We start from the raw sequence: 25,605 nt of genomic DNA, 5'->3' as shown, positions 1-25,605 counted from the left end.
CCCGCCGCGGGGGCTCTTGACGGGCGCCTCTGGCCGCCCCGCCACTCCCCGCCCGGCCCGGCAGCCAACGGCGGCCAGAGGGAGGCGCCCGGCTGGGCTGAGCGGGCGGACTCGCTGCTGCTGCTGCCGCCGCCGCCCCGTGGGCCTTGGCGTCGCCCCCAAGGACGGGCTGGGCGGAGGGAGGCAGGGGCGGTGAGCTCTGGAAGCGGGTGGTCGCGAGGGAGGCTCCCGCCCTGCTGCCACCTCTCGCCTGGCCCCTCGACTCGCTCTGCCCGGTGGTCTTGCGCGGGGAGGGAGAGAGGAGTTGGGAAGGGGAGGGGAGGGAGGAAAGAGGGAGAATGGGGAGGAAGGGAAGAAGGAAGGAGATGGGGATGGATAGAAGGGAAAGGAGAATGGGGAGGGAAGAAAAATGGAAGGTGGGAATGAGAGGAAGGAGAGAAAGGAAGGAAGGAGTTGGGGATGAGAGGAAGGAAAGGAGGAAGAATGGGGAGGGAGGGAGGAAAGAAGGAATGAGGATTTGAGCATGAGGAAGGCAGAGGTGGAAGAGGAGGAGGAGGAAAGGATGGTGAATGGGAAGGGAGGAAAGAAGGAATGAGAAGGAATTAGGGATGAGAGGAAGACAGGAAGGCAGGGATGGAAGGGAAGGTGGTAAATGGGGAGGGAGAGAAGAATGAGAAAGAATGAAGGAAGGAGTTGGGAATGGATGGAACAGGAGGAATGGGAATGAAGGCAAATGAGGGGAGGAAAGAAGGAATGAGAAGAGTTGGGGATGAAAGGAAGGAAAGGAGGGAGTTGGGAATGGATGGAAAGGATTGAAGGAGGGCAGAGCGTGTTTTGAGGCTCTCCTATCCTGGCTCAGCCATGGGAAGCCCCATCCCTTTCCAGCTGCATCTGGCACTTCCAGGGACTGCACAGGTTTGCTCCAGGTGCATCTCCCACCTTGGGAGAAAAGACTCCCCATCGGAGATTCTGGTTCTGTCCAGCAGGGATTTGGGCTCCTTTCCAAGGAATCAGTCTGCACAATTCCTTCTATCATCTCATGAAATAATTAGCTAATGTGGCCAGGGCCTTGGCAAATGAATAACTAGTTGCAACAGAATACAGATCCGCCTTGAACTTGGTTTTCTTGCAAATGTTTTGTGACCCAACTGGGAAACATCAGCGCAGAGAGAAGGTAATCGGATGAACAGGGACTGTGCATCCTGTGCAGGTGGGTAGGTTTTTTTTTGCAGATGTTTTATTACCCAAATAGATCACATCAGGGCTGCAAGGGTGTGGAGGTGGCCTGTGGCAATCTGAGTACTCTCAGAGCTTGGTGGTTCACAGGTGTTTTATTGGCAGAGGTGGGTTTCATAGTTTACCAATGGGTCACTGCACCTGCTCATTTTGAGAGCACCCACTTGCATGTGAGAATGCATGCATTCTGTGCACGCTTTCCTCACACAGCTTTCAAAACTGACTAAATAGGACGGCGTAGCCAGGTTGGTTAGCTAGGCCCATCTGCAGGTTTGCCACTACTGGTTCACCCAAAGGTCCAAACCAGCTAAATACCAGCTGGACTAGGTAATCACAGGTTACTCAGGCTAGTGATAGGAAGGAATCCACATTTAAACAGATCCATTATAGGAAATATAATTCTTTACTGGCCAAGTGTGATTGGTCTTCTCTGCATAAGGCTGGAAATGTAAAGGAAACTTAAGATTCTTTACCCTTAACTGCATTAAGTCACTCAAGCCCCCCAAATTAACAGTAGTGCCAGATAAAGTCTTAACACTTCCTATCCTTTTTGAAACATGCTAGAAAATGTATTATCTTAAGTCTCTGGGGCCAAAGCAAAGGCCTTCAGGCCTTATTTTACATTTAATAGCAAGTGAGTCATAGTTTACTTGCTCAGCATGTGACTAACATCATTTGCTAAGCTTTGACAAAGCATCTAAAATCTAGCCACCTTCCCTCTGCCCCATTTTGTAAATGAGCATTTTTATTCCGCCCTCATTGTTCTAAGTTGTTTATACTTTGTACATAACAATTCAAATAATTCACCAAGACAATTGGGAATCCCAACAGCTTTATTGAAACAAAGTGCAGTGAAGTTTACTTCAACAGTTGTAAGCAAGCAGAAAGTTTAAAAACCACCCCTCAGACGCAGGACAAGATGGAGGGTGGACTCCTTCTGGATGTTGTAGTCGGAGAGAGTGCGGCCGTCTTCCAGCTGCTTGCCAGCAAAGATCAATCTCTGTTGGTCGGGAGGAATGCCTTCTTTATCCTGGATTTTGGCCTTGACATTTTCAATGGTGTCACTGGGCTCCACCTCTAGGGTGATGGTTTTCCCGGTCAAGGTCTTGACAAAGATCTGCATGCCACCCCTCAGACGCAGGACAAGATGGAGGGTGGACTCCTTCTGGATGTTGTAGTCGGAGAGAGTGCGGCCGTCTTCCAGCTGCTTGCCAGCAAAGATCAATCTCTGTTGGTCGGGAGGAATGCCTTCTTTATCCTGGATTTTGGCCTTGACATTTTCAATGGTGTCACTGGGCTCCACCTCTAGGGTGATGGTTTTCCCGGTCAAGGTCTTGACAAAGATCTGCATGCCACCCCTCAGACGCAGGACAAGATGGAGGGTGGACTCCTTCTGGATGTTGTAGTCGGAGAGAGTGCGGCCGTCTTCCAGCTGCTTGCCAGCAAAGATCAATCTCTGTTGGTCAGGAGGAATGCCTTCTTTATCCTGGATTTTGGCCTTGACATTTTCAATGGTGTCACTGGGCTCCACCTCTAGGGTGATGGTTTTCCCGGTCAAGGTCTTGACAAAGATCTGCATGCCACCCCTCAGACGCAGGACAAGATGGAGGGTGGACTCCTTCTGGATGTTGTAGTCGGAGAGAGTGCGGCCGTCTTCCAGCTGCTTGCCAGCAAAGATCAATCTCTGTTGGTCGGGAGGAATGCCTTCTTTATCCTGGATTTTGGCCTTGACATTTTCAATGGTGTCACTGGGCTCCACCTCTAGGGTGATGGTTTTCCCGGTCAAGGTCTTGACAAAGATCTGCATGCCACCCCTCAGACGCAGGACAAGATGGAGGGTGGACTCCTTCTGGATGTTGTAGTCGGAGAGAGTGCGGCCGTCTTCCAGCTGCTTGCCAGCAAAGATCAATCTCTGTTGGTCGGGAGGAATGCCTTCTTTATCCTGGATTTTGGCCTTGACATTTTCAATGGTGTCACTGGGCTCCACCTCTAGGGTGATGGTTTTCCCGGTCAAGGTCTTGACAAAGATCTGCATGCCACCCCTCAGACGCAGGACAAGATGGAGGGTGGACTCCTTCTGGATGTTGTAGTCGGAGAGAGTGCGGCCGTCTTCCAGCTGCTTGCCAGCAAAGATCAATCTCTGTTGGTCGGGAGGAATGCCTTCTTTATCCTGGATTTTGGCCTTGACATTCTCAATGGTGTCGCTGGGCTCCACCTCTAGGGTGATGGTTTTCCCGGTCAAGGTCTTGACAAAGATCTGCATTTTCTCTGCAACAGAAGAGGGAAACAGGGACAGGAAACCACATCAATCCAGTTAGCAACTATCTTAACTGTGTTTAAAGAGCTCTTTTTTTCAATGTCAAAGGTGCAACTGCTTAGATTTGACTTACACCAGACGTCTCCAAACCTGCCAACTTGTAAGTTTCTGGCTGGCTGGGGAATTGAATCCCACAAATCTTTAAAGGGGCCAAATCTGGAGGACCCTTGATTTAAACACAAGGAAAACCCCACGACAGGACCTCTATTGCTTCTTTCCTTATTGTACAATCCCAATTCCTACTGCTGGAGTTGGAACACACACACACACACACACACACACACACACACACGCACGCACCCTAACCCCGTTAAACCAATGCATTTACCCAGCAGGAATGTTACCTGTCTGTGGCGGCTACGTGTTCTTTGTGGGAGGTCCTGAAAAGTAACCTCCCCACATTCTAAGAATGGTTTTTTTCAGCATGACGCGGAGGCCACGACTAGATGACCTTCGCAACCCCCCCTCCCAGCCTGCTTTTACGTCTTCCCGAAATTCATTGGCTTCCATCCCCTACCAACCTCGCAAAATCTGGTAAGGTCCGTAGGGAGAGGGGCTGCAGTCGACGCCCCGCCCTCCTTCCCCCACCTACGTCTCTTCCGGAACCAAATCAAAAGAGCAGCGCGAAAGAGAAAGCGCGCGTGCGCACTGGATGACTTTGGATGGGGGGCGGTTACGGGCGTGGTACGTCAAAATGAAGACGTCACAAGCGAGTGGGCAGAGACTCGCTGATTCTCTCTTCCCCATCCAGCGACCGGGGCGGCCATTTTGGGTGGCGGCTGAATAAGCCATTAGGGCCTTTCTCTCTCCTCGGCTTTAATTAAAAATAGCATCCCCCCCCTCACAACCAAAGCCTGTGAAAATCCGCGCTTCCCTCCTAAAGGGTTTCGGTCCCCCCCTCCCAGAAAAGAGACTCCCTCCCACTTTCCAAATAAGGCTCATTCAATGAAAGTTAACCCTCCCTCAGACCGAATTTAATAGAAAATGTAAGAAAAAAATACCACTATAAGACTTAAATGTAACAATAAAGGCTTACGGCGGAGCTCGAGTGGGCCCTAGCAGACAGCAACAAATTCACACAAGCAAGAGGCGACTTGTTCTAACTGCGTACCAACTGCGGCGGCCTTTTATATAGGCATCGCACGTGGATCGCTCCGCCAACGGAAACCGAGGGATTATTTTTCATTGAAGCTCACGAGCATCCCGTTAGCCAATAGAAACGCGGGAAGTCAGAAGGGGCAGCGCAGGGAGTCCTCCCCGCCTTCTGTGGAATGGAACGGGGGAAGGATAAAAAGGTTCGAATTGCTATGAAAATAGAAGCCAAACGGTTAAATGGAAGAGACAGAGAGAAAAAAAAAACCGGTTGGAAGGAAAACATGGAGTGGATTTTTTGGCTAAGACGGAATGGACGGATAGGAAAAGAAGAAAGGGAAATAAAAGAGTTAAAGCTAATTGCAAGATTTCTCCATATAATAGTATTTTCTCAACCTTGGCCAATTGCTTAAAAGGGGTGGACTTCAACTCCCAGAATTCCTCCAGCCAGCTTGCCACTAGAGGAGCAACTAGAGGCCAAATTTGGGCAAAATTAGAACCTGCCCAACTTCTTTTCTCCAGCAAAGGCCAAAGTTTTCCCATCAACCGAGTCTGCAAAAGGGAGTTGCCCCCATTGCAATTTTTCTGCTTAAATCTTCCTTGGAGGGTTCTGCTGCATTAATGCAAATCAAAATAAAATGTGCGACGTTTCCCAACTCGCCTCCCAGGATTTTTTGTAAAAGAAAGAGACCTTTGCTTTTCAAAAATAAAATAAAATAATAATTTTTAAAAAATATTGGGCCTCCCCGTCGGGGAATCGAACCCCGGTCTCCCGCGTGACAGGCGGGGATACTTACCACTATACTAACGAGGAGGAGCCCTGCCAGGAGTTTCCAGTCACCCTTCTTGGAGAGTGTACAGAGTCAACGTCTGAATCACCTTAGGTCTCTTTCACACGTTTCCTAGGCAAGAAATTTTGTTTTGCTACAAGAGAAAAGAGATCAGCAACAGCAGCCCATTGTAAACCCTAAAAGTTCCCCCCCCCAAGAGGCAACTGGACTGTCTGTTTTTTTTTCTTTTGAAGACGGTTAGCTTCTCATCCAAGGAGCTTTTTCAACTCTCACTTGGATGGTGGGGAATGGAAGGGTTTATATTCCTTGCAGACAGCTGGTCATTTGCATCCTTTTGAAGCACTTGGAGGTTTATCTGTGTCCTCAGAGTCACCTGAGTGGTGCAAATGGTTCCTGTAGTCTGCAATTTCTCTCTCTCTGGAAATCCATTCCTATTAGTGCTAAACCTCTAAGTAGCCTCAAAGACCCTCTAAAAGGATGCAAATTGCAAGGAGTATCAATCCTTCCCTTCCCTACCATCCACTCAGAACTGAAGAAGCTTCTTGGAGGAGAAGCGAAACCTCTTCAAAAGAAAAAGAATAAGAAGTCCAGTTGCCTCCTGAAAAAATAAGGACCTTTGGGTGAACCATGACTTGGAGCACTGAGAATCTCTACAGACTTTCAGCTCCTGAAACTTTGCATGCTTTGCAACACACAAAAACATACACACACAAAGGGCTACACCCCTTTTTCCGTCTTCTTTTCAGCGGGCCGCACAAAAAGAAGCGTTTTGCAATACAACACAAACAGCCTCGCTCCACCCCACCTTTTAAACAAAAAGCATCTGCCGAAACCCGGGATCGAACCAGGGACCTTTAGATCTTCAGTCTAACGCTCTCCCAACTGAGCTATTTCGGCTGATGTCATCCTGCCTCTTCGTCCTCCCTTTCAAGGCTCGGCGGCCGACCTTTTCTCCCTCCACCCCCACTTTTTATTTTGTAAATTGCAACCAGCCCAATGCATTAACTGCTCCCGACTTTTCTTCAGTAGAGGCTTCCCTGCATTCACCCTCCTGCCCCACCCTGAAGCCCTATGCCTTTAGCAGTGGGGAGGGGGGTTAGATTAGCATCCCTCCAACTCTGGTCAGCTGGGGGGCAGAAATCCTGTAGCTCTTTCCCCCTGTCAGTCTCTGGGGTAGAGTTGCAGGTTAGGGTGTAGTTCTTGTTTTAATCCGTTGCGTTATGTCTATTTTATTGTAAGCTGCCTCGTGTCACCTGCCTGAGATGGAGAGGTGTATCGAACGAATGAATGAAGGAAAGAAGGAAGGAGGGGGGGGGAAGGATGGAAGGAAGGAAGGGGGGGGAGAGAGAGGGAGGATGAAAAGAAGGAACTAGCCTAAGATGCAAAAGTCAGAGAATCCAATCAAGGAGTCATAAAAAATGTTTTCCTGGGCTGGAATGAAAGGAAAAGAAAGCATGTGTTTTCTTGGTTGGGTTTTTTAAAATTTTTCCAATTGATGTTACTGAAAAGAAAACTTTGAGCCTCCCCGTCGGGGAATCGAACCCCGGTCTCCCGCGTGACAGGCGGGGATACTTACCACTATACTAACGAGGAAGAGCTCGGGCGCTGCTTTCCGAAAGAGGCTAGTTAAGCGGGGCACCTGCTGATCCCAAGGTCCGTCCGTCCGTCCTTCCTTTTTCTTTCCTTCTTTCTTTCTTTTTTCTTTCTTTTTGTTTCCCTCTGTCCCTCCCTCCCTCCATTTTTCCCTTGCCCCATCCCTTTCTTCTCCCTTCTTCCCTCCCTCCCTTCCTTCCCTTTCTCTCTAACTTCTTTCTCCCTCCCTTTCTCTTCCGATCTCTTTCTCACTTTCTTTTTCTTTCCTTCTTTCTTTCTTTCTTTCCTTCCCTCCTCCGTTCCTTCCTTCCCCTCCCTCCCTTCCCCCTGTCCTTTCTTTTCCATAAAACCAAATCCTAAAGTAAAGCTCAGCTTCCTTTTGCTTTCCTGCTCTCCAAACGGGCCGCTGCCCCAAAGAGGAAGCTAACCCCCCCCGAAGTAGCCCCAAGTCCTGGATCCCCCCCAAAAGTTGCAGCTGTACCTGAGTAGCCTTCTTCTTCTCCTTCTTCCCCAGAGACCCCCCAAAGTGGAGGAAGGGGTGCAGGAGAAAGGCCTCCCCCGTTCCTTAGGTGGGTGGCAGCCTCAAGGCTTAAGAGCCGACTGAGGAGGAGGCGCTTCTGCCTGCAGGGAAGAAAGTTGCACGACAAAAGAAGGGGGAAAAAGAGACTATTTTTGGAAGGAGGAAGAAGAAAAATAAAGAGAAGAAACAATGGAATTGCTTTGTATTTCCCGCTGGAACTCTCGGTACAGGGAAGGGGATGTAGCTCAGTGGTAGAGCGCATGCTTTGCATGTATGAGGCCCCGGGTTCAATCCCCGGCATCTCCACGTTTTTTCCACCCCATTCAGTGTATTTGCAATACAGCGAGTCCTCGACTTACGACCACGAGAGAGCCCCATATTTCTGCTGCCAAGCGTCGCGTTGGTCAACGTTGCCCCATTTTACGACCTTTCTTGCCACCATTGGTAAGTGAATCACTGCCATTGATAATTAACAACCCGGTTGTTAATTGAATCTGGCTTTGCTTTTCAGGTCACAAAAGGGGATCGCGCAACCCCAGGACCCTGCAACCGTCATAAATATGAGCCAGCTGCCAAAGGTCTGAATTTTGATTACGTGATCCTGAGGGTGTTGTAACCGTTGTTTTAAGTGTGAAAGACGGTCATAAGTCACATTTTCAGTGCCGTTGTAACTTTGAGTGGTCACTAAATGAATTGTTTTATGTGGAGGAGTGCCTGTATTTTACATTTCAGGGTAATTTGGTGTCCTGGAAGCTTCCTGTACAACCCAACTCTGCCTCTAGTCCTCAACCCAGCTTACCTCGCAGGGTTTTTGTGAAAACAAAACATTAAGAGAATCCTTGCAGTTCACTTAGCAACCTAGTTGTTAAGCGAACCTGGCTTCCCCCATGGACTTTGCTTGTCAGGAGGTTGCAAAAGGGGATCCTGTGACCCTTGGGACACAGCAACAGTCATAAAATGAATCAGCTGCCAAATGCCTGAATTTTGATGCCCTGAGCATAGAGATGGTCATAGCTGGGGAAAATGGTCATGTCACCTTTTTTCAGTGCCGTTGTAACTTTAAACGGTCACTAAATGAACTATTATTAAGTCAGGAACTACCTGTATAAACCATAGAATTTCAGGGCTGGAAGGAAACCTGGAGGTCATCTAGTCCAACCCACTGGCCCGACGCAGTTCTTACACCATTCAGGACAAATGAAATGTCCAATATTCATCCAACTTTTTCTTTTGCAGCCCATTATAGGTAGTTCTTGACTTACCATTGGTTTAGGGACTGCTCAAGTTACAACAGTGCTGAAAAAGTGACTTACGACCGGTCCTCACACTTACAACACTTGCAGCATTCCCCACATTCATGGGATCAAAACTTGGGCATCTGGCAACTGGCATGTATTTCCAATGGTACAACATGCTGGGGTCAAGGGATCTAGATACAGATTAACAACAGTTGGAAGGAACCTTGTAGGTCATCTAGTCCAAACCCAAGTAGGAGACCCTACACCATTTCTGACTGATGGCAGTTAAGTCTCTTCTTCAAAGCCTCCAGTGATGAAGCTCTCACAATTTCCGAAGGCAATTTGCAAATTGCTCTTTGCAACCTTTTCAGCAGCTTTTGGTCAATGGGTTAGCTTAACGACATGATTCTCCTAACCATTGCGGTGCTCTGTTGAACAATGTTGTAAAATTGGGCATGGCTTGTTTCATAACAGCACTGCTTAGCAACAGAAATTCTGGTCTTTACAACGGTTGCAGAATCCCAAGGCCACATAATCGCCAGCAATGTGAAAACAAATGAATATATAACACCGTTATTGGCCAGGGAACGGCTAAGCCAGTGGATTGAACGAAAACCAATTTATTTCAGAAAACCCTTTGGGCAATAGCCAAATACGAACACTGAAATTATTCTGTTTTTCAAAATAATTAGTATAGGGGGTTTTTAAGGCCAGAAGAGGTATAGAAAAATTTAGATTTCCCTTCCCAAGACAAAACCATCTTCTTATATATGAAAATTTGGGCTTTTGCAGGTTTTTTTTTGCAAGAGGCATTGGATACCACCTGAATCCATTCTACTTCATCCTTCCCAAGTGGATGATCAAATTGAAAACCCCGGAGTTGTTCACATTTTCACAACTGCAACTGGGGCAGAAAACAACATTGACGTATAGAAGAACAGAGTTGGAAGGGACTTTGGAGGTCTTCTAGTCCAACCCTCTGCTTAGGCAGGAAACCTTACAGACAAATGGTTATCCAATCTCTTCTTAAAAACTTCCAGTGTTGGAGAATTCACAACTTCTGGAGACATGTTGTTCCACTGATTAATTGTTCTGTCACAAAATTTCTCCTCATTTCCAGGTTGAATCTCTCCTTGATCTGTTTCCATCCATTATTCCTTTGGCCTTCGGGTGCTTTAGAGCAGTGTTTTTCAACCTTTTTTGTGCAAAGGCACACTTTTTTCATGAAAAAAATCACTAGGCACACCACCATTAGAAAATGTTTAAAAAATTTAACTCTGTGCCTATATTGACTATATATAAAGTGTTTTTCCCACGGCACACCTTACACTATGTCACGGCACACTAGTGTGCCGCGGCAGTGGTTGAAAAACACTGCTTTAGAGAACAGTTTGACTCCCTCCTCTCTGTGGCAGCCACTCAGATATTGGAAGACTGTTTTAATGTCTCCCCTTGTCCTTCTCTTCACTAGACTAGCCATGCCCAGTTCCTGCAACCATTCATTTTTTGTTTTAGCCTCCATCCCCCATATCATCTTTGTTGCTCTTCTCTGCACTCTTTCTAGTCTCAGTATCTTTTTTACATTGTGGCAACCAAAACTGGATGCAGGATTCCAAGTGTGCCCTTACCAAGGCATTATAAAGTGGTATTAAAACTTCATGTGATCTTGATTCTATCCCTCTGTTTATGCAGCTTAGAACTGTGTTGGCAGCTACTGCACACTGCTGGCTCATATTTAAATTGTTGTCCACTGGAACTCATTTGCAAAGAAATAATCTGCTTGTTGCGCCAGTCATGAGCATTCAGATTAAAACCCTTGAATGCTTTGCATGTCTAAAGAAAGGAAAATAAATAACCAAACGCCGACAGCAAATATTCATTCGAACTATTATATTTACAAATGACTGCAACATCCTGTGGATACGGACTGAAAATGTCACGATTAACATCAGGAGCCTTTTAAACTCAAAGAAACAGGTGCAAAGAGACTCAAAACCATAGTGGTTTTTTTTCCAATATGCAGTGGCATATTAGAGTATTTCCTTTCTTGGCATTTATTTCTACAAAACTTGGCATAACTGTAGTTAGTTGTCTAGTTGAAATGTATAAAGGCTGTGTACTCTGCTAAATCTTTTATGTTTGCAGCCCATGTTTTATGTTTGTGTGATGTAATCTATTGGGATGTACTGTGTATCTAAGCAAGGTTTCTGGGTTTGGGGAGGAAAAGATAACCTCCATGGCTTAGCCAAAAAACAAACCATGATTAAAGTAAATGCTGCTTAATGGAATGTGAGATCTTTGCGACAGCAATCCAGGGTGTTTCAAACTTTGCCAGCTGGGGGAATTCTGGGAATTGAAGTCCAAACCTCTTAAAAGGTGCTCAGGTTGAGAAATATTGGATGAGTTCTAGCAACCAAAGAGAGTCTGTTCTCAAGAGAAGCCAGACCCTGGGGGGGTTCTGGGAGTTGAAGTCTTAAAGTTCCCAAGGTTGAGAAACAATGAATTTCGTTTGTATGAAAGGATGTGCATCAATTTTTTCGCTGGACAGCTGTTGCATTCAGCCCAACCAAAATCATCTGCATGATTATTATTTTTTGCGTCACAATTGTCCCACGTGTCACTTCTTTGCAGGTCACAAATCACACACGTGTTGTTCCTTTGGATGACAAATGAAGAAAGATTTAATCTTTCTTCCGTTTCCTTGTGCAATTACGGATCTTGCTTTTCTTCATGGTGTTTTCAGGAAGAACGCAAGCTGGAGGGTTCCTGGCTCAAACATTCACCGCATCAATGCACTGGAGGCCACATTTTAGCAATTTCCTCATGGGTAACTTCGGGAACCCACTGGCAATATTCAGCCAATAAATCTGAAACGAGAAGATTAAAATTGGAGAAAGGAATGACCCGTCAGTCTGCTGCGATTAAAAGTTTCGATTCCTGAATTTAGCTTGCGATCGTGATTCCCAAATACTGCAGGTTGTAAAACCTTACATGCCTTGGTGGCGGAATTAAGTACAATTAAAAAATATCTAAAAAATTAAAACCTTGGCAATCTGAATGCTTACATTTTGGATTTTTATCCCAGGCCAGCTGCAAAGTGTCCAGTTTATCAGCATTTTCAGAAACGAGCGCTTGAAGCAAAGATTCTGTCCTGGGCTGAAGTCTATAAGGAACACCAAGCAAAAGATTGAATCCAGAGGGATAAATAAAACCAACTTTTCATCAATTAATGTGCGGCAACAGCCAGAAAAGCCAATGCAATCCTAAATTGCATTAATAGAGGGATTCAATCAAGATCAAGTGAGGTACTAATACCACTCCATAAAGCCTTAGTAAGACCACACCTAGAGTTCTGCAACCAGTTTTGGTCACCACGCTATAAAAAAGATGTGGAGACTCTAGAAAGAGTGCAGAGAAGAGCAACCAGGATGATGAGGTGACTTGAGGCTAAAAGATACGAAGAACGGTTGCAGGAACTGGGCATGGCTAGTCCAGTGAAGAGAAAGACCAGGGGAAATAGGATAGCAGTCTACTAATATTTGAGGGGCTGCCACAGAGAGGAAGAGGTCAAGCTATTCTCCAAAGCACCCGAAGGCCAGAGAAGGAAAATGATGGAAACTGAACAAGGAGAGATCCAATCTGGAAATAAGGAGGAATTTCCTGACAGTGAGAACAATCAACCCATGGAACAGAAGTTTCCTTCGGAAGTTGTGGGAGCTTCACTTGAGACTTTCAAAGAGAGATGGGACTACCATCTGTCAGAAATTGTGTAGGGTCTCCTGCTTGGGGTGGGGGGTGGACCTACAAGGTCCCTTCCAACTCTGCTAACCTGTTACTTTGGAAAAAGTGCAAAGAAGAGCAACGGAGATGATTAAAGGCCTGGAGACTAAAAAATACAAAGAATGGTTGGAGGATTTGGGTTTGGCTAGTCTAGAGAAAAGAAGGACTAGGGAGGACATGATAACTGTGGGGCTGCCACAAAGAAGAGGGGGAAGTCAATTTATTTTCCAAAGCACCAGAAGGCAAGACAAGAAACAATGGATGGAAACTAAACAAGGGGAGAAGCAACCTGGAATTGAGGAGAAACTTCCTAACAGTGAGGACAATTAGCCAGTGGAACAGAAGTTGCCTTCAGAGGTTGTGGGTGCTCCAACACTGGAAGTTCTTAAGGAGAAACTGGACAGTCACTTGTTTGAAATGGTATAGGATCTCCTGCTTGAGCAGGGGGCTGGACTAGAAGACCTCCAGGGTCTCTTCCAGCTGTATTCTATCAAAGGTAAGCATGGGAGCAAATGTAAGTGGTCCCAAGGCTGATTCTATGTGTGTGGACAGAGCGATAGACACACAATTTTCACATCCCATTACACAAGGAGGGGAGAGACAGCTCACAACCTACTTGGACCAGGTCTTTAGCATCGTGACTGGACTTGAGAGCAGGCAACGGCTGTAAGCCGACAACCGTTTCACAACCTAGGGGGAAAAAAGAGTGTGTCACTGATGAATCTATTTATTTGTGAAGTTGACAACCCTGGAACATTTTTCCAATCACTCGTCTCCAACTTTTTAATCTGTGGCATTTCTATCCAAGTAAACACAGTCTCCAAAAAATGGATTTTTAAAAATCTAAAGGTAGAAAATTACTGGCCTTTTGGTTATTGCTGGACTACCACTCCCATGTGCAGCTAATTTGGCTACTGCTGGGTGGAGGGCATGGTATTTGTAGTCAAATGGACTGAACAGCCAGGCCTGAGGTTGGGGAAAACGCTTAAAATTAAGTCTGAAACAGCAGTGGATCATGGCAGAGATATGGACAATTCTCATCTTATGACCATTTGTTCATGGTTACAATGGTGCTGAAAAGTGAACTTACAACCAATCCTCATTCTTATGACTGCATTTATGACAGTTGCAGCATCCTAGGGGGGCCCACGTGATGACTATTTCCAGATTCGCGTAATGATCACAGCAGAAAGGTCATCTAATTGGGTGCAATCATGGGATGACTCATTTAAAGGTGGCATCACTTAGTGACCTAAGTTCAGGTCCCAATTGTGGTCGTAAGTGGAGGACTGGATGTAAAGCGAAGCAGACACTCACCTTCCCTTCCAGGAGAAACCTGGCAAAATGTTTGAAGCGATCAAGGCCTTCGGGATAATCCACTTCCACGGCAGGAAGGGGCCAACCCACCCGGTCTGCAGGAAGAGAAGGGAGCGGAGTGAATATACTGGTAGTCCTCGACTTACCGGTGGTGCCCTGGCCCAGCAGGGAGAGCTGGGCCAGGGCATGGTGAGGCTAGGAGGCACCAAGCGGAACAGCCGCTCACACAACCCCCCTCTCCAGCTGTGCAGAGCATCATTCACTGACCAAAGGGTATTCCGAAGGCGCCGAGCTGCGGGGGCTGGGAGGCAGGGAACAGGCATTCCTGTGGCTTGGCGCCTTCAAAATACCTCTAGGTCAGTGAATGGTGCTTTGCCTGGCTGGAAAGGGGGTATGCCAGGCAGCTGCTTATGAGCATAGTCACCTCATGGCTGCTGTGTTCGCCCGAGGCTGTGCCCAGCTCTTCAGGAGCCCACTTGCAAGAGAGCAGCCACCTGGCAAACCCCCTCTCCAGCTGGGCACAGCGCCATTCACTGACCTAGCGGTATCCTGAAGGCAACAAGCAACGCAAGCTCCTTTGACCCTCCACCAGTTCCTGCAGCTTGGCGTCTTCAGGATACTGCTAGGTTGGTGAGTGGTGCTCTGCCTGGCCTGAGGGGGTGGATTGTCCAAGGGGCTTATTTGAGGGGGGGCTTATATTATTGCCCAACTGAAAAATATGGCATGGCCTTATTTTCAGGACATGTCATATTTTCAGGGAAACACGGTAATACATTTTTAAATGTTTAGTTGACTGAGTTTCATGGTTAATGAATATAAGAGATGATAATGATAATAATAATAATTGGGAACATCAGGTTCAGAAGGTTTTAGAGAATGAGAAAGTCAAGATCTTGTGGCACTTCAGAATCCAGACTGACAGGCACTTGGCCCACAACACACCTGACATAACAATAGTTGAAAAGAAAAAAGTATGGTTCATTGACATTGCAATACCTGGAGATGCACGAATTGAAGATAAACAGCAAGAAAAAATCACAAAGTACTGGCACTTGCAAACTGAAGTTGAGCGACTGTGGAAAAAGAAATCGTGTGTTGTCCCGATTGTAATTGGAGCCCTTGAAGCAATACCCAAAGGGCTACCTCGCTATTTAGAAGAGCCGAGGTGGCGCAGTGGTTAAATGCAGCTCTGCAGGCTACTTCAGCTGACTGCAGTTCAGCAGTTCGGCTGTTCAAAGCTCACCGGCTCAGGGTTGACTCAGCCTTCCATCCTTCCGAGGTGGGTAAAATGAGGACCCGGATTGTTGGGGGCAATATGCTGACTCTGTAAACCGCTTAGAGAGGGCTGAAAGCCCTATGAAGCGGTATAAAAGTCTAACTGCTATTGCTATTTGGAAATTTTAAATTTACCTGACTTGAACATTCTGACTGTACAAAAAACCACCCTACTTGGAACAGCTTATATCCTCCGACGATACCTTAACAGTTCCTAGGTCCTTGTTAGGACTCGAGCTGTTGAGCTACCAACCAGCCCCAAAGGCTGTGAATCTCACCAAAATTAACCACATAATAATAATAATAATAATAATAATAATAATAATAATAATAATAATAATAATACGTTACGACGTCCTAGGCCCCTGGGTGGGGCCCGACTAGTAACCAATGCCAAATTCGGCGAAACAACTGGCCGCTGTGATACAATTGTATAATAATAATAATAATAAGGCTACCAAACAGCCAAAGAAGCTGAAAAAATTTCGCATTTACTATATATGTATGATTTGAAACTCTATGGAAAGTCAGAAATAGAAATCCAATCATTGACAAACACAGTCCGAGTATTCAGCACCGATATTTCAATGCAGTTTGGCATGGAAAAATGCGCCACTGTATCCATAAAAAGAGGCAAAATCACTGCATGTGAGAGAATTGAAATGCCCAATGGCCAACTAATTAAATGCAACAAAAATGAAGCCTACAAATACTTAGGCATTCTGCAGTTGGATAACATCAAGCATGGAGAAGTAAAAACTATTGTCAGGCGAGAGTACACCAACAGAATTAGGAAAATTTTGAAATCTAAATTGAATGGTGGAAATACAATCAAGGCCATAAATACCTGGGCAATACCAGTTATAAGATACACAGCTGGTATAGTTAACTGGACACAAGCTGATTTGGACATTTTGGACCGAAAAACCAGGAAACTAATGACAATGCACTACAGTTTACATCCACGTGGGATACTGATAGACTATACCTGCCCCGAAAATCAGGTGGCAGAGGATTATTACAAGTGAAGCAAACAGTTGAAGAAGAAAAACACGCACTGGCTGATTATTTAAAAGAAAGTCAAGAACATCTATTAATTGAAGTAAAGAACAAAAATCTACTGAAGGCCCAACAGACGAAACAAGAATACAGAAAACATGTGATAAAATCAAGAATGAAGAGTTGGCAGAACAAAGCACTGCATGGCCAATTTCTGGAAAAAATAAAAGATAAAGTGGACAGTGAACAAACTTGGTTATGGTTAACAACAGGTACATTAAAGAAAGAAACGGAGTCACTAATCTTGGCTGCGCAAGAACAAGCTATCTGCACAAATACCATTAAGGCCAAAATTGAAAAATCCTCTGATGATGCCAAATGCAGACTTTGCAAAGAAGCTGTTGATCACATACTCAGCTGCTGTAAAAAAATCGCGCAGACTGATTATAAATTGCGGCACAATTCAGTAGCAAAAATGATCCATTGGAATTTGTGCAAAAATTATAATATTAAAACAGCAACAAACTGGTGGGAACATCAGCCTGAAAAAGTCACCGAAAATCAGATGGTCAAGATCTTGTGGGATTTTCGCATACAAACAGACAAAATACTGGCACATAATACACCAGACATCACATTGGTTGAGAAAAATAAGGTCACAATCATAGACATCGCAATACCAGGTGATAGCAGGGTCGCTGAGAAGGAATATGAAAAAATCGCAAAATACCAGGACTTAAAAATCGAAATTCAACGACTATGGCACAAACCAGCAGTGGTAATTCCAGTGGTAATTGGCACATTGGGTGCTATTCCAAAAGCACTGGAATTACATTTAAAACAGTTAAAAATTGACAAAATCACCATCAGTCAAATGCAAAAAGCTGGACTGCTTGGATCTGCACGCATATTACGAAAATACGTTACAATGTCCTAGGCCCCTGGGTGGGGCCCGACTAGTAACCAATGCCAAATCCGGCGAAACAACTGGCCGCTGTGGTACAATTGTATAATAATAATAATAATAATAATAATAATAATAATAATAGAGAAGGTGAAGATCTTGTGGGACTTTTGAATACAGACAGATTGTCATTTGGAACACAACATGCCAGATACCACAGTTATCGAAAACTGAAGCATATAGTTTATTGATATCGCTGTCCTGAGAGATGCCAGAGTTGAAGAAAAAGAAAAAAAAATCACGAAATATCACGACCTGGCCATCGAAATTACACAGCTATGGATGAAACATATTTCATCCATACCAGTGTAATTTCGATGGCCAGGTCATATTTCGTGATTTTTTTGTCATCGGGGCACTTGGCACCATGTCCAAGAATTTTGCAAATCACATCAAGAAATTGCAGCTTCCTGCAATAACACCAGTGGAACTACAAAAAACTGTGCTACTCGGAGATCGTACATCTTAAAAAGGTAGTTGGTTGATACCTAGGACGTTGGCAGCAAACCGTATCAACCATTAGCTCCAGTCAATGGTATTTGTGAGTTTCATGTTTAATTAATAAAAGAGATTATTATTATTATGTGGTTAATCTTTGGTGAGATTCACAGCCTTTGGGGCCGGTTGGTAGCTCAACAGCTCGAGTCCTAACCAAGGACCTAGGAACTGTTAAGGTAACGTCGGAGGATATAAGCTGTTCCAAGTAGGGTGGTTTTTTGTACAGTCAGAATGTTCAAGTCAGATAAATTTAGAATTTCCAAATAGCGAGGTAGCCCTTTGGGTATTGCTCCAAGGGCTCCAATTACAATTGGGGCAACACATGATTTCTTTTTCCACAGTTGCTCAACTTCAATTTGCAAGTCCCTGTATTTTGTGATTTTTTTCTGTTGATCTTCAATTCGTGCATCTCCAGGTATTGCAATGTTGTTGTTGTTGTTGTTAAACGTTGGAGGATACAAGCTAGTATGATATGATGATGATGATACTTGGTTGATACAGATTGCTACCAGCATCCTAGGTATCAACAAGGTATCTTCTTAAATTATTATAATAGATAAATTATTATCAGTGCCAGTCAATGATATTTGTGATACATTTTTAAATGTTTGGTTGACTGAGTTTCATGTTTAATGAATAAAGTAAATAACAATAACAAAAACAGCAACAAATTCCAACAGTGATACCCATTGTCATCAGGGCACTTGGTACCATGTCCAAAAATTTTACAAAACACATCAAGAAATTGCAGCTTTCCTGCAATACTAGTGGAACTGCAAAAAACTGTGCTACTCGGAACAACATACATTTTAAGAAGATACTGGTTGATACCTAGGATGCTAGCAGCAACTTGTATCAACCATTAGCACCAATCAATGGTATTTGTGAGACATTTTTAAATGTTCAGTTGACGGGAGTTTCATGTTTAATGAATTATTATTATTATTATTATACAATTGTATCACAGCGGCCAGTTGTTTCGCCGGAATTGGCATTGGTTACTAGTCGGGCCCCACCCAGGGGCCTAGGACGTTGTAACGTATTTTCGTAATATGCGTGCAGATCCAAGCAGTGCGGCTTTTTGCATTTGACTGATGGGTGATTTTGTCAATTTTTAACTGTTTTAAATGTAATTCCAGTGCTTTTGGAATAGCACCCAGTGTGCCAATTACCACTGGAATTATCACTGCTGGTTTGTGCCATAGTCGTTGAATTTCAATTTTTAAGTCCTGGTATTTTGCGATTTTTTCATATTCCTTCTCAGCGACCCTGCTATCACCTGGTATTGCGATGTCTATGATTGTGACCTTATTTTTCTCAACCAATGTGATGTCTGGTGTATTATGTGCCAGTATTTTGTCTGTTTGTATGCGAAAATCCCACAAGATCTTGACCATCTGATTTTCGGTGACTTTTTCAGGCTGATGTTCCCACCAGTTTGTTGCTGTTTTAATATTATAATTTTTGCACAAATTCCAATGGATCATTTTTGCTACTGAATTGTGCCGCAATTTATAATCAGTCTGCGCGATTTTTTTACAGCAGCTGAGTATGTGATCAACAGCTTCTTTGCAAAGTCTGCATTTGGCATCATCAGAGGATTTTTCAATTTTGGCCTTAATGGTATTTGTGCAGATAGCTTGTTCTTGCGCAGCCAAGATTAGTGACTCCGTTTCTTTCTTTAATGTACCTGTTGTTAACCATAACCAAGTTTGTTCACTGTCCACTTTATCTTTTATTTTTTCCAGAAATTGGCCATGCAGTGCTTTGTTCTGCCAACTCTCCATTCTTGATTTTATCACATCTTTTCTGTATTCTTGTTTCGTCTATTGGGCCTTCAGTAGATTTTTGTTCTTTACTTCAATTAATAGATGTTGTTGACTTTCTTTTAAATAATCAGCAAGTGCATGTTTTTCTTCTTCAACTGTTTGCTTCACTTGTAATAATCCTCTGCCACCTGATTTTCGGGGCAGGTATAGTCTATCAGTATCACCACGTGGATGTAAACTGTAGTGCATTGTCATTAGTTTCCTGGTTTTTCGGTCCAAAATGTCCAAATCAGCTTGTGTCCAGTTAACTATACCAGCTGTGTATCTTATAACTGGTATTGCCCAGGTATTTATGGCCTTGATTGTATTTCCACCATTCAGTTTAGATTTCAAAATTTTCCTAACTCTGTTGGTATACTCTCGCCTGACAATAGTTTTTACTTCTCCATGCTTGATGTTATCCAACTGCAGAATGCCTAAGTATTTGTAGGCTTCATTTTCATTGCATTTAATTAGTTGGCCATTGGGCATTTCAATTCCCTCACATGCAGTGATTTTGCCTCTTTTTATGGATACAGTGGCGCATTTTTCCATGCCAAACTGCATTGAAATATCGGTGCTGAATACTCGGACTGTGTTTGTCAATGATTGGATTTCTATTTCTGACTTTCCATAGAGTTTCAAATCATCCATATATAGTAAATGCGAAATTTTTTCAGCTTCTTTGGCTGTTTGGTAGCCTAATTTCATTTTTTTTAAGATTACTGATAGTGGGATCATTGTGATGATGAAGAGGTGAAAGTGAATCACCCTGGAAAATTCCTCGCTTGATATTAACCATTCTGTAGATCTCATTCCCTACTGCCAACTCAGTTCTCCATTGTTTCATCGCCTTTTCAGTAAAGGATGTAATATTTTTGCTAATGCCAGTTGTTTGTAAGCATTTTATGATCCAACTATGTGGCAGTGAGTCAAATGCCTTTTTGTAATCAATCCAGACCATATTCAAGTTCGTTTTTCTGTTCTTACAATTTTCTAATATCATTTTATCAATTAGGAGCTGATCTTTTGTGCCCCTGCTCTTTCTTTTGTTGCCTTTTTGCTCTACTGGCAAGATGTTGTTTGTTTCCAAATAATCCATCATGTTATCTGCAATAATGCCTGTGAGTAATTTGAAGGTTGTTGGCAAGCATGTTATTGGTCTGTAGTTTTCAGGTGTTGTTCCTTTAGTTGCATCTTTGTGAATCAAGTATGTTTTTCCAGTTGTCAACCATTCATCAATTTGGCCCTTTTGTAAAATTTCATTCAGTTGCCTGGCCAATATTGCATGTAAACTGGTCAGATATTTGAGCCAGAAACCATGTAATTGGTCCTTTCCAGGTGATGTCCAATTCTTTACCTTTTTTACTCGATTTTTGACCATCTCAGTTGTTATTTCTAATACTTGCATTTGTTTGTTGCCAATGCTTTTCTCAAAGTCATGTATCCACTTTGCTTCCTTATAGTAGTCCTTTGCATTTTCCCACAATTCTTTCCAGAATTCAACTGTGGCCTGTTTTTCTGGTTTTTCACTTTTGGTGTCACCATTCACATTAAAACTTTGATAAAAACGCCGTTGGTTTGATCGAAATTGCTGATTTTGTTTATATTGGATGATTCGTGCCTCATATCTTTCAATTTTTCTAGCTGTTGCTGTTATCCGCTGTTTTACAATCTCATTATTATTACTACTACTACTAATAGCAATAGCAATAGCAGTAGACTTATATACCGCTTCATAGGCCTTTCAGGCCTCTCTAAGCGGTTTACAGAGAGTCAGCATATTGCCCCCAACAATCTGGGTCCTCATTTTACCCACCTCGGAAGGATGGAAGGCTGAGTCAACCCTGAGCTGGTGGGATTTGAACCGCTGACCTGCTGATCTAGCAGTAGCCTGCAGTGCTGCATTTAACCACTGCGCCACCTTGGCTCTAATAATAATAATAATATTTAAATAATCTTAAATAATATTTAAGAAGATACTTAGCTGATACCTAGGATGCTGGCAGCCACCTGTATCAACCATCAGTGCCAGTCAATGTTTGTGATATTATATTATTTCATATATATTTCTGAGTTTCATGCTTAATGAATAAAAGTATAATAACAATAAGAAGAACTGGTGGGAAAAAAATCACAAAATATCGCGACCTGACAATCGAAAACGATGCGATTATGGATGAAACATGGAACAGTGATACCCATTGTCATCAAAGCACTTGGTACCCTGTCCACGAATTTAAACAAAATACATCGAGAAATTGCAGCTTCCTGCTATAACGTCAGCGGAACTACAAAAAAACTTTGCCCAAAGTTAACGGAATTGCAGCCGAGCTCCTGTTTTTTTTGCGGCGGATTTGAAGGAGAAAAGGAAGGTCATATGTTTCCTGGAGGGAAAGCAAACTTACAGAAGACGCTGGGCCTGTGGCAACGGACCTGGCCTCTTTCGGGGCAGTAAAATGGAGGCGGCTCTTCCAGAGGTTTTTCAAAATGGCAGTAGGGGGGCAGGAGAAGCGGGATCCACTCAGGTTCGATCGCCGAAACCCCTTCAGAAGGGACCAGAAAATAAAAATTGGGAGAAAATGGGAATTTAGCTCGGCTAGAAAGTGACATCATGCAAATTATAATTTCCAGAGACAATATGTTTGCATGTTACCTGCGGATTCTTTGGATCAGGGTCTTTTCTCTCTCCCCTGGTCTAGATTCTCTTCTTTAAATATTTTTTTTTTTTTTAAAAACGGAAGGCAAGGGGAAAACAGACGCCCCAGCTCACCTTTCATGTACATCTTGGTGGTTTCAATGATTTCCTGATACACCACAAACTCTGGGAGCTGCTTAAACAGGACGGAATTGGGATGGATGAAGACTGGATCGTCCAGCAGTGGCGTCTAAGTAGCAGCGGGGGGGGGGGGGGGGGGGGGGATGGAGGGCATGAATAGGAAAAGAAAAAAAAGAATTACCATGTTTTTCAGACTATAAGACACACCAGTGTATAAGATTTTGAAGAGGTAAGTAAGAAAAAAAAGTTTTTGTCCTCCCTGGCCCTCAGAAGCACTCTGCAGGCTTCAGCAGGGCTGGGGAGAAGGAGAAAATGCCTCCATTTTTGTGAAACACGGCTTTGTTTTTTGCAAAAATGGGATGTGGGGGCAAAGCTTCAGGAGGCCAAAAATGGCTGTATTCAGTGTATGACGCACCAACATTTCCACGCTCTTTTAGGGGGGAAACGGTGCATCTTATACTCTGAAAAATAGGATAAGCTCCCATCTAGTGCAAACCAACAGCAACCGCATCTACACAACTGAAAGTCATCTGTAAAGGTTTTGTGAGGTTTTATAACAATATTATCTACTGATCATATTATATTACTTTGATACCTATTAGTAAACCAGCAACAATTAAGCATAATATACAAGGAACATTTTCCTCCCTCCCCTATTTCTTCTTCCCTTCCTTTTTCTTTCCTTCTCACTCTCCCTTATTCCTCCCTCCCTCTAGTCTTTCTTTCCTTCCTTACCTCCCCTATTCTTTCTTCCCTCTACTTTCTTTCATTTATTCTTTTTCCTCCCTTCCCTCCTTCTATTCTTTCCTTCCTTCTTTCTGTAGGAAGTTAGCACCCTCTCCTAGAAAAATGAAATATTTTAGGAAATATTAAAAAGGGCAGAATATTTCCCCCTAAAAGCGAGGCATAAACTCAGCCCCCCTCCCCACCTTTGTCAATGGACCATGAAGGCCCGGGGCCAGTCTATTCTACATAACAAAGATCTACCTCCTTCAGGCAGAGCCATAATAGGAATCCCAAAGTCCTTTCATTACATCATCACCCAGCAAAGGCTCAACCAAGACTGGGACACAGGACAGCCTACAGAGTTGCCCCTGTATGGCCCCATGGGAGTCTGCCAAATAATCAGAATACAAGCTCAAATTCAAAAGCCCAGAGAGGGCATAAAACCAGGACATTCTCCGCATCTCTTCCCCTTTTCCTCCCCATGACCTCAAACCACGTGGTCCCATCCACCATCAATAAACCTTCTTTCCAAGCAACTTCCATGAATCCAGAGTCTTTTTCCCCACTTGGAACTGAACCCAGAAGGACACTTCTTCCAACAATTCCCTTCCTTATTCCTTTCTCTACTCTTTCTTTCCTTCCCTCCCCTATTCCTTCTTCCCTCTATTCTTTCATTCATTCCTTTCCTTCTTCCTTTCCCTTCCTCCCTCTATTCATTCATTCCTTTTCTTTCTTTCTCCTTCCCTCCCTCCCACCTTTTTCTAGTTTCTTAATTTGTTTTCTCTACTTTTAAATATGGCTTCAGTTACATCTGCATGTGTTTCAACACACTGAGTTATTCTGTCTCCTTTTTTTCCTTTCAATTTGTACATAAAACTTTTGTCAAGCCTGCAACCATCTTTTCTTTTGGATCTTTGGCCTACCACACTTCCTATTATTCTACTATGTCGTTTCTATTGTGGGAAAATGGGAGGGAGGATGGTACGGAGTTAGATGCTATGTACCAATAACAAAATTCCTTTCTAGAAAGCCAAGGTCATCCTTTGTCTCTGCACTTGACCGGAACTGGATGGGTGCAACTGCCAGCATGGCAGTGGGAGATTGGACCATGGGATGGACTTGTGGGTGTTGGGACAGGATCTTAAACTTTCAACTGGGTGGGGAAAACTGGGAAGCTTTCAGCTTCGGGTTTTCCCAGATGTGCCAACATGGCTCTCTTCATAAATTGGAGCTTTGAGGAATCCTTTGCCTCGGACTCTGATTTACTTTTGGATGCTATTTGGAACCCAACTTTATTAAACGAATTCCAGAAAGGGCAAAGTGCTGGCACTAAAAAGGAGTATAAGAGAGAGACCTTGTAGCCGTTCTTCCACTTCTCGTCAAGGAGTTCCTCTGCCTGGATCCTTCGGGCGACGTGATCCCCCAGTCCGGCCAGGACAATCTGCCTCAAGAAAGTGGCCTGTTCTTCCGTGGGGGGCTTCATTTGGGGGTCCACAAAGAGGTCTGCACCCGGGCAAACGGCATTCACTTGGAAGGGAACATATACATAGACACATGTGAAGGTCAAAAGACGGATGGAGGTGGCCCCACCTGAATGAGGCTCCCAATAGAAGGAAGAGCAGAGCCCAGGGAAGACAGCAGGTGTGGAGAGTCTTACCTGCCGTGGTGAGCTGCCCACGCAGCCGCCGGATTTCCACCATAGCCTTGTAGCGCAGGCCGTTGGTGCTACAGAAATGAGGCGTGCAACCTGCGTATTCACAAGCGCCCACAGCTCCTGCAATGACAGACTCTCACTCACCGGCAGGAAATTTCTCCTTAGTTCTAGGTCAGGGATATGGCGAACCTTTTTCACCTTGGGTGCCAAAGCCATGCGCTTGCATGCCCACCTCTATAATTTAATGCGCCCCCCACCGCGCATGCACGCGTGACACACACATACACACACCCAGGCTGCCCCGCATACGGCTTTCTTTGAGCCTGGGGAAGTTTGGGAACGGACCTCTGGGTTGCCCATTGGGCCGGAGGGCCAAAAATCAAGGCTTAAGATCAGACAGGGCAATGCCTCATGTGCCCTCAGAAGTTGCACAAGTTGCAGGCATGCCATAAGTTCACTATCATGGCTCTAAGCTGCTTTGGTCCTTGATCAATTGCTTCTTGTCCTTCCTTCAGGGGCTTTGGAGACTAGGATGGGATGTGCTGAGATGGGATGGAATAGGAATAGGGAGAGGACTAGGACAAGGAGAAGAGAAGACAGAGGGAAGGGAGGAGAGATAACAGAGCGGAAGAGAAGAAAATAACAAAAACAACAGAGCAGAAGAGAGGAGAGGAGAGAAAGGATGCAGGATTCCAAGTGTGGCCTTACCAAGGCATGATAAAGTGGTGCTAACCCTTCACGTGATCGTGGTCTCTCATCTCTGGTGGAAACCTCTAACACCATGAAAGTTTATAGTCCCCAACCCAACCGACAAGTAGATCAGTTTTACCTAGCATGACCATGAGATCGCCCAGCTTCTGAGATGGTCCTTGGGCAGCCCAAATTCTTTGCATCTGTGCCACACGGGCTCTCTTCCCTTTGATGCTCTCCTGCTCTTCTTCATTCACAGCAGGCCTGCATAAAAAAAAGAGAAATGAATAAATGAAGGATTCAATCAAACAATCCGTCCATCGTGCAG

General features: G+C 44.4%; 2 protein-coding genes and 4 non-coding genes across 7 annotated transcripts in view; 1 reads left to right on the top strand and 5 right to left on the bottom strand.

The window, feature by feature from the left end:
* Positions 1 to 2,051: 2,051 nt before the first annotated feature.
* UBC (ubiquitin C) lies at positions 2,052 to 4,695 on the bottom strand. Its single transcript, XM_032229128.1, has 2 exons — positions 4,590 to 4,695; positions 2,052 to 3,504 (listed from the first exon to the last, which is right to left on the bottom strand). Exon 2 carries the CDS (start codon positions 3,497 to 3,499, stop codon positions 2,126 to 2,128), a length of 1,374 nt encoding a protein of 457 aa, XP_032085019.1. The 5' UTR covers positions 3,500 to 3,504; positions 4,590 to 4,695; the 3' UTR covers positions 2,052 to 2,125.
* Positions 4,696 to 5,387: 692 nt separating this feature from the next.
* Positions 5,388 to 5,459, bottom strand: TRNAD-GUC. Its single transcript has one exon. It is a non-coding gene; the product is annotated as a tRNA-Asp (tRNA).
* An 801-nt stretch (positions 5,460 to 6,260) lies between these two features.
* Positions 6,261 to 6,333, bottom strand: TRNAF-GAA. Its single transcript has one exon. It is a non-coding gene; the product is annotated as a tRNA-Phe (tRNA).
* Positions 6,334 to 6,957: 624 nt separating this feature from the next.
* Positions 6,958 to 7,029, bottom strand: TRNAD-GUC. The gene has a single exon. It is a non-coding gene; the product is annotated as a tRNA-Asp (tRNA).
* A 754-nt stretch (positions 7,030 to 7,783) lies between these two features.
* Positions 7,784 to 7,855, top strand: TRNAA-UGC. The gene has a single exon. It is a non-coding gene; the product is annotated as a tRNA-Ala (tRNA).
* A 2,807-nt stretch (positions 7,856 to 10,662) lies between these two features.
* Positions 10,663 to 25,605, bottom strand: part of DHX37 (DEAH-box helicase 37) — a 43,466-nt gene continuing 28,523 nt past the window's right edge. The window contains exons 19-27 of one of the 2 annotated variants that reach the window (XM_032229126.1): positions 25,417 to 25,541; positions 24,591 to 24,707; positions 24,288 to 24,460; positions 22,202 to 22,316; positions 21,837 to 21,974; positions 13,885 to 13,979; positions 13,184 to 13,257; positions 11,853 to 11,950; positions 10,663 to 11,654 (exon numbers count right to left, since the gene is read on the bottom strand). In XM_032229126.1, the coding sequence (XP_032085017.1) occupies positions 11,575 to 11,654; positions 11,853 to 11,950; positions 13,184 to 13,257; positions 13,885 to 13,979; positions 21,837 to 21,974; positions 22,202 to 22,316; positions 24,288 to 24,460; positions 24,591 to 24,707; positions 25,417 to 25,541 (1,015 nt within the window). In that variant the 3' untranslated portion in view covers positions 10,663 to 11,574. The remainder of the gene's footprint in view (positions 11,655 to 11,852; positions 11,951 to 13,183; positions 13,258 to 13,884; positions 13,980 to 21,836; positions 21,975 to 22,201; positions 22,317 to 24,287; positions 24,461 to 24,590; positions 24,708 to 25,416; positions 25,542 to 25,605) is intronic. The other variant, XM_032229127.1, reaches the window with a different exon arrangement.

The sequence above is a fragment of the Thamnophis elegans genome, chromosome 13 (genome assembly GCF_009769535.1).
Source record: "Thamnophis elegans isolate rThaEle1 chromosome 13, rThaEle1.pri, whole genome shotgun sequence".
In the NCBI taxonomy this organism is placed as follows: Eukaryota; Metazoa; Chordata; class Lepidosauria; order Squamata; family Colubridae; genus Thamnophis; species Thamnophis elegans.
This window is presented reverse-complemented; position numbering and strand designations above follow the sequence as displayed.

Excerpts from the sequence above, each read along its gene's own strand:
- UBC (XM_032229128.1), bottom strand. The coding sequence starts at position 3,499 with ATGCAGATCTTTGTCAAGACCTTGACCGGGAAAACCATCACCCTAGAG.